Source organism: Tympanuchus pallidicinctus, unplaced genomic scaffold (assembly GCF_026119805.1).
Source record: "Tympanuchus pallidicinctus isolate F22 unplaced genomic scaffold, pur_lepc_1.0 scaffold18, whole genome shotgun sequence".
Classification (NCBI taxonomy): Eukaryota; Metazoa; Chordata; class Aves; order Galliformes; family Phasianidae; genus Tympanuchus; species Tympanuchus pallidicinctus.
In genome coordinates, this window is record NW_026294699.1 from 10,111,885 (window position 1) to 10,123,911 (window position 12,027).

The following is a 12,027-nucleotide window of genomic DNA, read 5'->3' on the forward strand; positions in this document are numbered from 1 at the left end:
ATGCGCTTTGCTTCAAGCCGTCCTGGGCCTGGAAGAGAGAGAAAACCAGAGAACGCCCTAACACTGGAGTGGTGGCGCTCCGGGGGCGCCGCGGGGCACCGTGGGAGCTGTAGTTCTTATCGCTGCTGCGCTTTACGTCAGGTCGTAGCGGAGAGGGAAAGCGCACCGCTTTTTGCGACAGAAATAGCGCGGGAGCGGCGGTGGCGGCGGCTGAGGAGATTGCGGCGCCGGAGGGCGGATCGCCCCGCGCCGCGCCGCTCTGAGGTCGAACCGCGCTGGGGTGGGCTGGCGGGATGTGCTGGGCCGTCCTCTGCGTGCGGGTTAAAAACTGCCTGGGAGGATGCAGGGAGCGTGATGTGGGGAAGGGAGAACGTATCTGGAGCGCTGCGCTCAGCTCTGGGCCCACAGCCCTCAGTGGGAGTGGGTCTGAAAGAGCGGGTCTGGAGGGCGGGGATGGAGCGGGGACGGGCTGAAAGCTGCGGGTGTTGAGCCTGAGGAAGAGAAGGCCGCGGGGAACTCTTTGTCAGAGAGTGTGGAGTTAGGGCAAAAGGAAAGGGCTTTAAACTAAAAGAGGGCTTCACTCAGAGGGCGGTGGGTTCCCCGTCCCTGGACGTGCCGAGGCCATGGGTGGGCCCTGGGCAGACTGAGCTGGGAAGAAAACCCAGCCCGTGGTTGGAACTGGAAAAGATCTAAAGTCTCTTCCAACCCAACCATTCTGCAGCTTTTTAGGTTCTGTGGCATTCAGGCATTGCTAATGGTCCTAAAGCAGGCTGTCTCCTGAACAGGGACCAGCCCAGGAGAGAGGAAGCAGCGCTATGCCTTGGTGCCTTGGGAGCTGTCACAGTTACCTGTGATGAACTTTCAAGCCAGGCTTCTTGCTAGCTGTGGGGTCAGGATGCTGCCTCAGCCTTGGCGCAGCTTTTCACGGGCTGCGGAGGGTCCAGCAGTGCAGAGGATCCGGAAGGTCCTGTGTGTAGCTGAGAAGAATGATGCTGCCCGAGGAATTGCAGATCTGCTCTCTAACAGCAGAATGCGGCGGGTAGGAATACACTACTTCTCACTTCCTCATGTGCTTGCAGATCTACCTTAGCAGGCTGAAGGTGGTCAGCTCACCAGAGCCTATGTTCACAGGCCATTCAGTTCAGTCCTGGTCTGCTATGTGTCTTGTGCAGAGCTTGATACACAGCCTCTGACCTCGTGAGGGTACAAGAACAGATTTTATATGTGAAATGGTCAAACACCACTTGTGCAGATATAGCTGGGAGTCCTGGACCCATTTTCTTTTTGCTTCAAGTCCTGTAGAATTCAGTTCCCCAGCTGTGCGCTTTCCCTAGACTTCCTTCACCAAGCACTGAGCCCAACAGTGGGGGTTTCCTTTGTTGTTCCTCGCTTTGCAGTACATGTAAAAGTCTTTAGGAACTGAAACCATCTGTTGGCATGTGTTTCCCAGTCAAAAAACACTGCTTCTGCAGCATCAGCAAATATCAGGGGTGTACTGAAGTTCACATAATAAAGCAAAGATGGTCTGTGGTTTGGAGAAGGATTCAAAGATCTCTGCTGCTGCTTTGCTTTGTGACCTTTCACCTTTTGAATAAATTACTTGGTATTTTCAAGCTAAGGAACTAGACAGTGCTTCTACACCAGAATTACATTTGAATGCACAGTATTACCAAGAACCTGAGCACTGACACTCAATCAAGTAAGATGTTGTCATACTTCTGTAGGAAATGATGCAAATGGCCCACCTAGAAAGTTCCATAAATCTCAGGTGGGAGGGACCCAGACCTGGTGCACTGATTGTTGTTTGGAGCACGACAGCTGTTTATCAGGAGTGGGGACTGTAACTGGCCAGCCCTGATAAACAAATGTGTCTGTTATCACCATCCACAGGGTGATAGTCCCAGCATCCCCTTCAGGCTATTTAAAATACCATTACATTGGAAAGCACCATCTCACTGTTTCTAAAAAATGAAACAAGTAATTTCCATTGACCTCCTTTGTCTTTCTGCCTTAGGTAGTAACCAATTTTCACTTGCCCTGTGTTTCTGCGCCCTGCCATAACAGTCTGTATAAAGTGAGATGGCATGTGTTTGACTTCTGGTAGGAGCCAGAAACTTAGCAGCTTTCTTTTTCCTTCTAGAGAGAAGGGTTTTCCAAGTTCAACAAGATCTACGAATACGACTACCAGATGTTTGGCCAGGTAGAGTTTCCTTTCATTTCACTGCCGCATTGGAAAAATGCAAAACGGTAGCTATTAAAAAGCAAAACAAAATTTGTCTGAAGAAATGCATAACCAGTTTTGTCTAAAGACAAGGAAGAGTCAGGTTTTCTCTTCTTAGCTTTTCTTTCAGCTTTGTTCTGTGTTCCCACTTGTCAAAAACTTTGTTTCTTAGAATTGGAAGCTTACAAAAAATCAGGATGAAGATGTAGGTTTAGTTGCTTATAGGGAAAGGAGTGTTAAAATGAGCTGGAGAGAGGTATCACTGCTGTGTCAGTTGAGAACTGCGTCAGGATTTGGGGGCTCTGGGTAGCCTGTAGCAAAAGATGAGCGCTAATTACCTTTCCCAATCTTTTGCAGAACGTTACTGTGGTGATGACATCCGTGTCAGGACACTTGCTGGCTCATGATTTCAAGCTGCCGTTTCGCAAATGGTGTGTACTTACTGCATCCTCACGAGTCTGAAGCTTGTCTTCTGCTTCTGATCCTGAGCTGAGCAGGGCTGCTGTAGTCTTATGCCACACTGCTGGAGGGAACATTTCCTTGGAGGCTGTACCTTATCAGCTGGGAGAGCCAGCATGTCAGCTGCATACAGACATCCACAGGGAGGGGCAGTGGCACAGTGTGCTTCGAGCAGCCACACCAAGCAGCACGATAAGTAGCAAATTATTTACAGGACAGCTGAAATATTACCTCAGATTGCTGTTTTCATAGTCCTAAAAACAAACAAGAAAACCCAGCAAGTTTCAATGCTGGTTAAAATACAGGAAGGCCAATCCAAGGAAATAAATTGATTTGAAAGCTGGAGCTTTTGCTTTCTTTGTTTAAGTAAGAATTTTCCTGGGAAGTGTTTTGTTCATTGTGTGTGAAACATGAGAAGCTGCTCATTTAGAGCTGCCTTCCAGATTTTCTGTTTTCTCTGTTTGCATTTTGGTTCTGTTGTTTTTGAGTAAACACAGCTCAGCATTTCACACAAATTCTTGAGTTGAAGCTCACAGTATATTATTTCTCATTCCAGTACTGAGCAGCATTTCCTCACTAGACAGCAGCAGTTAATGTCTGACAGTGTTTTTGTTTGTTATGCACACTGTGTATCCTCTGTTTACCAGGCATAGCTGTAACCCTCTAGCTCTCTTTGATGCTGAAATCGAGAAATATTGTCCTGAGAATTATGTGGATATTAAGGTATGTTGTTTTTAAAAGTTTTCTTGAAAGTCAGAGTTCAGAGTTTAATTCCACAAATATTACTTCAGACAAAGGGAGGATTTTACCTTTATCCTTAACTTTAAAAAGTTTCTAGAGTTTGGCAAATTCCTCCTGGATTTTCTAGGAGTACTGTGTTGTTCTGTAACGTTGAAGTCTCCTGCTGGTATAAAATCAGAACAGTAGAGGAACAGTGACTTTGTTAAAAGTAGAAATGCTGTTTCCAACAAGCTGGAACAGCTAATTGCACCCCAATTTTACAAAAAAATGTCATTTTCAAGAAGCAGCCTGTGGTACAATCCAATCCAAGCAGTGCTTTTTAACAGGGAGTAAATAAATGATTCATTTCTTTTGAAAGCTGGTAACTCTCAGGAGATTAGGCATTGCAAAATGTTATTGCAGCAGTCCATCTCTATGGATACATGCTGCAATTCATGTTCAGTTGGTGAGTCATTCTAAAACTAAACGTCAAACCCAGTGGCCTCAGTAGGTCTCATTCAGGGCTTTTTTTCTTGCCTCAGAGAACCCTGGAACGAGAGGTGCAGCAGTGCCAGGCTCTGGTCATCTGGACCGACTGCGATCGAGAAGGAGAGAACATCGGTTTTGAGATCATTCATGTTTGCAAAGCTGGTGTGTAGAGCATCTGTTGCATCGATCTGCTTTCTGTTAAAGCCATGATGTAAGAGCTGTCGCTGCTCAGATCATCCAGGCATCATCCTTACTCTGTTGTCACTCTTAGCGTGTTCAGGTCAAATCCCTGACTGTAGTTATGATGGATACGTGGCTCTGATACACCAGAAATACACCAGTACTGTGGAAAGATGCAGAATAGGTTACAGCAACACTTTCAAAGACAGCAGCAGTGTATTAGCTCCTGCTTTCCATTGCTGTTTGAGTCACTCCGATTTTCTTTTTTTGTCTGATAGTGAAGCCAAACCTCCAGGTGTTCCGAGCACGTTTTTCAGAGATCACACTTCATGCTGTCAGAAGGGCCTGTGAGAATCTCACCCAACCAGATCAGAAAACCAGTGATGCTGTTGAAGTCAGGCAGGAACTGGACCTCAGGATAGGTAAGCAAACTACTTTGGAGATGAGAGCTGGCTGCTAGGCCTGAGCTGCTGCGTGTACCCTTGAAAGCAAGTGAGCAAGAACGCAGTAAGCAGGCAGGGGACAGACAGCTTACATTCTGTCATCAACATACAGCTTATTTTTTTACAAATACTTGAACTCTTAGATTGAGTTAAGAACTAGGTAGCCAGCTACCAGACTTCCTCATTTCTCAGCCAAATTCACACTGCTGAAATTCATCAAGAGCCGTTCAAAAATCATCTGGTACCGCATCTCCAACACAAGACAGTGCTCCCTGTAGTGTTCTACATCTGATTTTGAGATCAGAATCAACTAAAGCACATCTCCTGTTCCGCTGTAAACAACACGTTTTCTTTGAAACAAGCTGTAGGTTAATAGCTCTGAAAGGCTTCTGTGAATTTTAATATTAAAATTAGGAGTAGAATTAATACTCAATTAGGGTATAAAAAAAGCCCTCTGCAGTGCTGTGATTATCTTTCATCGCTGAAGTATTCAATTCTAGCATCCATTTTGTTACCTCAGGTGCTGCTTTCACCAGATTCCAGACCCTGAGGCTCCGGAAGATCTTCCCTGACATTTTGGCAGACCAGCTGATCAGCTATGGCAGTTGCCAGTTCCCAACTCTGGGGTTCGTAGTTGAGCGCTTTAAAGCCATCCAGGCCTTTGTCCCTGAAGCCTTCTATAAAATCAAAGGTATGCTGGAGGAAAACAAATGCAGTAATCCATTTTAAAGGGTCTCACGTATTCGGAGAGGAAAAAACTTCGGGGCAACTAACAAACAGTGCTGCAGCAGTGATTTCCTTTGCCATTATCATTAAGCAGAACTGGAAATGTTTCCCAGTAGTGTGGTCCCATTGCCCCTGCTGGCTTTCAACTGTATTACTATGTGTAACTCTGACCTGGTTTTCAACGCAGTGACACACGATCATGACGAGGGCAATGTGGTCTTCAACTGGAAGAGGAACCGGCTCTTTAATCACACAGCGTGCCTGGTCCTTTACCACATGTGTATGGAGGTAAGAAAACTTGTCAATAGATGTATGATCTACTACTGGCCAAACATTTCCTGCATCCTTCTTGTTCGAGGTGTTTAAAGAACCGTCTGTGTGAACTCTTCAAGGAGATTTTGCATTTTGCTTACTCTGCATTTAGGATCCTGTTGCCACTGTTGTTGAGGTTGGAAGCAAGCCAAAGAGCAAATGGAGGCCCCTGCCCCTGGACACAGTGGTATGTTTGGACTATGCTGGAAAGATTCATCTGAAAGAAGCTTTAAACAGATATTTTACCCAGAATAGTGCACAGATGCATTTTTTTCTGGCTCTTCCCAACACAGGAACTTGAGAAGTTGGCTTCCCGCAAACTGAAAATAAATGCAAAGGAAACCATGAGAATAGCAGAAAAACTCTATACTCAAGGGTAAGAAAACAAGATTTGTCTTGGTAAACTTAATGATTTCAAAAATATATGACTGCTAGTCCAAAACAGAAATCATCCTCTTGAAGTGCTCTTCTGTCTTTCTTAAGGTTTATTAGCTACCCCCGAACAGAGACCAACATTTTCCCCAAGGAGCTGAACCTCTCTGCCTTAGTACAGCATCAAACACAGGACCCCAGCTGGGGAGCATTTGCACAGAGGATCTTGGATCAGGGTGGGCCAACTCCTCGGAATGGAACCAAATCAGATCAGGCTCACCCTCCCATTCATCCCACAAAATACACTGCTAACCTGCAGGTGAGTTTAGTACTGCTTGATAAAACAGATAGAAATCTTAATAGTAGAGTTGTTAGCACAGCATCCTCACCTAGATTCATCAATATTTCTTAATATCTTGCTAATACTAGAAGAGAGCAACTCTCCTTTGTTGTTTGATAACAGGGCAATGAACAGAGACTATATGAATTCATCGTGCGCCATTTTTTGGCTTGCTGCTCTCAAGATGCCAAGGGACAAGAAACAACTGTGGAGATTGACATTGCTAACGAGCGATTCATTGCTCAAGGACTTATGATCCTGGCCCGAAATTATCTGGAAGTTTATCCTTATGAGAAGTGGAGTGACAAGGTAACATCCTTGAACGACATAGATTGGACAGGCTAAAATACCTCAGTTTAAAACTGTAGATGGGTTGCACTAGTGGGAAAGCTTCCCTGCCACTTTCAGGCCCATCTACAGAATGTTCTTTGACAATTCTTAGCCCAGTGGCTGTTTCACTTAGAACTCTCTGCTGAAGACCTGTGCCACTTTGTTATGCCAGCTTTGGATAGATTCTTCTCTTTCTGACACCACAGCAGAGACCAGTCAGAGCTGCTCCCACACGGGGGGGATACTCACCAAGAGGAGCTGCAATTGCTGCATTGTGGTGTCTCTGGCAGGTCTTCACTAGCTAATCCTGAGCATCCTGAGACTGGATCTCCTCCAGAACAGAGTGCTGCTGTATGACTGCACCAATTTGCTGTTAGTGTGATGTGTGTCTTCAGTGGATGGTTCAGAAGGCAGTTTCAAAGAGATTCTCCTTCCCTTCAGGTTATCCCACTGTATCAGAAAGGGTCTCGCTTTCAGCCCACTACAGTGGAGATGGTGGATGGGGAAACCAGCCCTCCATTGCTCCTCACGGAAGCGGATCTCATTGCACTCATGGAGAAACATGGCATTGGTCAGTATTGGCAGTGTGGCCTTTCAGTCTTGAGAGAGCTTTGTTCATGAGCATCTCCTCTACTTCCCTAGTACTAGTTCTTTCCAGCCCTCAGAGTAGGGGATTCTCTAAACATCACTTTGGATAAGAAGTTACTTAAATGTGCAGTACAGAGAGATAGTAGAAACCTGTGAGCAGCGTCCAGAGAAACCAACAAGACTGTAGTGTCTCTCCAATACCCAAGGGGATGTGAAGTTTAGGGTCCAGGGCATATCTACATGCACTTTCTCAACCTCAGCACCAATGGGATGTAATGCCAGCATTACTCCTGGCCATAAGTTCTGTCTCCTTGTCCCTTTAGCATCTTACACTGCAGTAGGCACAAGGGAAATCTCTTCTTGGCACCTAATTTGACTCACAACCTGTCTGCTTGCAGGGACCGATGCCACTCATGCAGAGCACATTGAGACAATTAAGACACGGATGTATGTGGGGCTCACAGCAGATCAGAGGTTCCTCCCAGGCCACCTGGGCATGGGGCTGGTTGAAGGTAAGGGCAGTGCTTGTTAGAAAGAGGGCAGGTTCCTTACTTGCTTGTTCCTTTCACTTACCACGTGGTATGCTCCTCCAGGCTACGATTCCATGGGCTATGAGATGTCCAAGCCTGACCTTCGAGCCGAGCTGGAGGCTGATCTGAAGCTGATCTGCGAGGGAAAGAAAGACAAATCTCTGGTGTTGCAACAGCAAGTCCAAAAGTATAAACAAGTCTTCATTGAGGCTGTGGCCAGAGCCAACAAGTGAGTCTTTTGTCTTTGCCCTCTTCTGCTTGCTTGGCCATTCTGGCCTGGAGCAGGATCCTGACGCATTTGCTTCCTGAGGTTCTGCTCAGTGTGTGCAGACATTCACGTAGGAAGGGTTGACTCGAAGTATGGCAAGCCATCATGAGCTGATGCCAATTAACTGCATACTGTGCTTTACACTCTTTTAATTCAATTCAGAGATATCTGAAGGACATGAGCAAATGCTCTGGCTGCATCCATGTTGCACCCACGTCTAACCTGTTCCAGAGGCACAGTTAACGTGCCTATGGAGAAGCTCAGAGGAGCTGTGCCAGAGGGCAGCAGGCATCAATTCATTGCTCGATTGCTTTCTGCAGATGAGACACATTGCATGCTCTGCTTGTTTCTCTATAGGCTGGACCAGGCCCTGGCTCAGTATTTTGGAGAAGCCACAGAAATTGCAGAGCAAGAGGAAGTCTACCCAGCAATGCCCGTTTCCATTCGGAAGTGTCCCCAGTGCAACAATGACATGGTCCTGAAGACCAAGAAGAATGGCGGGTTGGTGATCTTCCTTGTCCTAGAACACAGCTTTCTGTACCTTGCTAAGTGGTGTTCGTTTACCTGCTCTCTGCAGCACTGCCTGAAAACTTGGGCTGCAGCTAACAAACTGCACCAGCTGTTAAAGCTATGTGGACTCTGAAACTCTTTTTCAAGTACTCTTAAAAAAAAGCTTTGCTTTGGTAACTTGTGACAGCTGAGAAAAGAGAACAGTCACTGACCGTTTTGATTTTGCGTCTTCCTCATTTGGTGCCTTCATCCCACGGCAGGTTCTATCTCAGCTGCACGGGATATCCAGCTTGTAAAACTGCTGTGTGGTTTCCTGATTTTGTGCTGGATGTGGCCAAGGACGAGAGCATCTGTGCTGTGTGTAAACCACATCCAGTTCACAGGTGGGTCTTACGAGTCATCCCATAGGGAAGTGCAGCCTCTCAGACATCATAGTGTTAGCCATCAGGGCCAGTGACTTCCAGACTAGATTGGGCAACAGTTTTCTGTTCCAATCTTGAAAACTGGAGCAGCATTCTCGTGGCTTGGGGATGGAGAGAAAGTGGAGGGAAGTAAGGTTAACAGTAAGTGCAGCAGAACTGGCAGATTTATATTCTTCCTTTCTTTTTAGACTGAAGTTTAAATTTAAGAGAGGCAGTGTTCCACCCACGATGCCCCTGGACTTTGTTGGCTGCGTTGGAGGATGCGATGAGATGCTGAAAGAGCTTCTGGACCTGAGGTACTCAAACAGATCATCCCAATCTGGACAGTCAGCCAGCCAGCAGGCCAACCAGTTGCAGGTGAACAACTCCTTCAACAGAGCAAACAGTGACAACAGGCATGTAGGAGGTACCACAAACATGGCAACAGGACATCTGCTGTACTTGAGTTCCACAAGGGCACCCAGGCCTGCTCCTTCAGCTGCTCCAGATGATGGCAGTAACGCAGTGGTGTGCAACTGTGGGAACGAAGCCATGCTGTTAACTGTGCGCAAGGAAGGGCCCAATCAAGGCAGACAGTTCTACAAATGCAGTGCCAATACCTGCAACTTTTTCCTCTGGTCTGATCAACAGTCGGAGGACAGAAGCAATGCGGCTCCACGGGGCTCTGCACCACCCGAGGCCTTTGGGGCAAGGGGCCCTGCAAATTCTCAGAGACCAGGAGGAAAGAGAGGCCCAGAACACTTTGGAAGCAGCAACAACTCCAGTTCAGGAGGCAGCACAGTCTGCAGGTGCGACCAGCCAGCTGTCACACGCACGGTCCAAAAAGATGGCCCTAACAAAGGGCGGCAGTTCCACACGTGCTCCAAACCCAGAGAGCAGCAGTGCGGCTTCTTCCAGTGGGCTGATGAAAGCGTGGCTCCAGGTAAGGCTGGGCTTGGGGTAAAATTCGAGGGTTGGAGGCTGTTCTTCAAACTAAACTAAATAGACACTCCTCACACGTGCATCATGCTGTCACAGTGCAGCTCTTACATTTGACAGACTTCAGGTTTGTCTTCAGAAAGCATCAGAAGCATTATAGTATTTTAAATATGTCTTGCAACAACGGAATCTGGCTTACCTTTCTCACAGGATAAGTTCTCATAACAGATCCACTGAGTTCTAAGCAGTAACAGAATGCTTTGCTTCTACATGCAGTGAACTTGTGCATTTGTGCATCCATGAGTTGCTGAACAAAACCCAGCATGCTTTCCAACAGCCTGTTTGAGACAGAATTCATGCTCCCAAATTCTAGTGTTCCATTTTTGAGAGATCTGTTACTGATTTGAATGGAGCTGAAGCAGCAACACCACTTTGGAGATCTTAAACCCCATTCTGTCAGGCCAAGGAAGCTGTGATGCTTCCTCCATCCTAGTTCAGAAACTCAGTGAAGGGCCAGGCCTTGCTGAAACTTTGATCACAGCTGAGAAGCTGAGTGTGGCTGCAGTGAAAAGGTGCTGAAAGCAAACACCCATTAAAAAAGAAAACAAAACAACAATGTAAAAAGGATGCAGAAGAGCACTGACAAAAAAAAGGACTGTAAGCAAAATAGAGAGGCAAAGATGTGGTCTGAGAGCTCTTTAGCACCAACTTCCTTCGTAAACATTTGGCCCTAAAGGGGCAGGACTAAATTTTCAGACCTACTTTAAGAACAAGTTCTCTGGCATGTTTTGTTGCTTCTGCTTTGGCTCTAGCCTGGAGCACACAGCCAGAAAGATCAGTTTTCCCTGTTCTGTTCACACATTTCTCCAATGCTGCAAGAGAGATGGATAACATTTAAATGTTCAAACAAATCTGAAGCAAGTGTAGTTTCAGAAATAACTTGATGGGCTGCAATAGCAAAGTCCTTGATCTTCTGCCATTTTGAACCCATCATCTGTCTTCATCTTTGTGTATTTTCAAAGGCACTTAACTCCAAGTTATTTCTTTCTAGGAGCTTCTGGAGATTTCTCTTTTAACCACTTTGGGAGCAGTGGATACTCAAGGGAGTTGGGAAGTAAAGCTAAGAGACCAAGCAATCTCTCCCAAGGAGCAACAGCCAAGAAACCACGGACCTGTAGCATTTGCCACCAGCCTGGCCACACTAAGAAAACTTGTCCTCTAGATCACTGAGCCTGGATGGACATGGTTTGAGATTCTGAAAGGTCCAGGCTGTGAGCTGCTTTAGGAGCAGCTACTGCTGAAAGGATCTGGAACACAGAAACAAGTCTGTGTGTGTGCTTTCGGGAGGGCTGGCTGCTCCTGCTAAGGGGTGCCTTCCTCATTCTTGCATTATGAGCATGGGCAGCAAGGGTTCAAACAGCTGTGAGAACTGGCTCCGCTACTGGTGTCAGCCTTTGCTTTACAACTGCTCTTGTGCTGAGCAATCAAAATACTCTAAACATTTCAAGGAAGTAGTTGGAAACTGTGGATCTGCAGTGAAAACAGCAGTGGATTTAGTCCACCTGCAGCTCCTGCTGTGGTAGCAGTTGTATGCAGCATTTCTGCATGAGGAAGAGCTGGATCATAGCCACTGGGACAGACCCTAGGGCTGCTCTACTCTTCTATCTCCCTGGTTTTCCACAGTGTGGAATTTTAAGTTCCCTTCTATGTGAAGTTACCACAGCAACATTCCCCTTTCTTTTTTGTCTCTTACCTTGTCTGTGATGGAACCTGGTGCAGAGAAGATGGAGCTGGAGCTTGCCCTGAAAGGAAAGCTCAGCAGCAGTGCTCGGGAAATGCCTTCATTGTAGACTGTTCCTGAATTTGAAACTGCATTCTTGCCCAGACCTCAAGACGTGCCTTTGTGATGCTGCTAGTTAATGGAAGTTATTTTTGTCTGAGTAATAAGGTTCGTATTAAAAAATTATTTAATTTTTAAATTTGATGCAGTGACATCTTGACTGTCTGATTATTTCATCCTATTTAAAATAGTTGAGCTATTATTAAAAGCATCCACACAAATCTTTCCATTCAGTTGTTGGAACAATACAGAAGCTTTCTTGGCAGAAACTCCCTGCAGCTTTTCTTTGAGCTGTGGGTAAAACAGTTTTATCTCACCAGCTGCATTTGTTGTAGTGTTGTTGTCCAGGGAAAGACAAT

The 12,027-nt window shown here is 46.2% G+C and overlaps 1 protein-coding gene across 4 annotated transcripts; it reads left to right on the forward strand.

Moving 5' to 3' along the window:
• The first annotated feature begins 26 nt into the window (after nucleotides 1-26).
• TOP3A (DNA topoisomerase III alpha) lies at nucleotides 27-11,807 on the forward strand. Of its 4 annotated transcripts, none has more exons than XM_052680287.1 (20): nucleotides 27-141; nucleotides 786-1,039; nucleotides 2,141-2,200; nucleotides 2,579-2,652; nucleotides 3,328-3,403; nucleotides 3,943-4,051; nucleotides 4,348-4,491; nucleotides 5,033-5,203; nucleotides 5,426-5,526; nucleotides 5,663-5,737; nucleotides 5,844-5,926; nucleotides 6,034-6,241; nucleotides 6,386-6,571; nucleotides 7,034-7,163; nucleotides 7,579-7,692; nucleotides 7,774-7,939; nucleotides 8,336-8,479; nucleotides 8,749-8,871; nucleotides 9,099-9,832; nucleotides 10,880-11,807. In XM_052680287.1, exons 2-20 carry the CDS (start codon nucleotides 854-856, stop codon nucleotides 11,056-11,058), a joined length of 3,063 nt encoding a protein of 1,020 aa, XP_052536247.1. In that variant the 5' UTR covers nucleotides 27-141; nucleotides 786-853; the 3' UTR covers nucleotides 11,059-11,807. The 4 variants fall into 4 exon arrangements, with proteins under 4 accessions (XP_052536247.1, XP_052536246.1, XP_052536248.1 ...); XM_052680286.1 differs by lacking the exon at nucleotides 27-141 and adding an exon at nucleotides 161-264; XM_052680288.1 differs by lacking the exon at nucleotides 27-141 and adding an exon at nucleotides 207-280.
• Nucleotides 11,808-12,027: the final 220 nt, after the last annotated feature.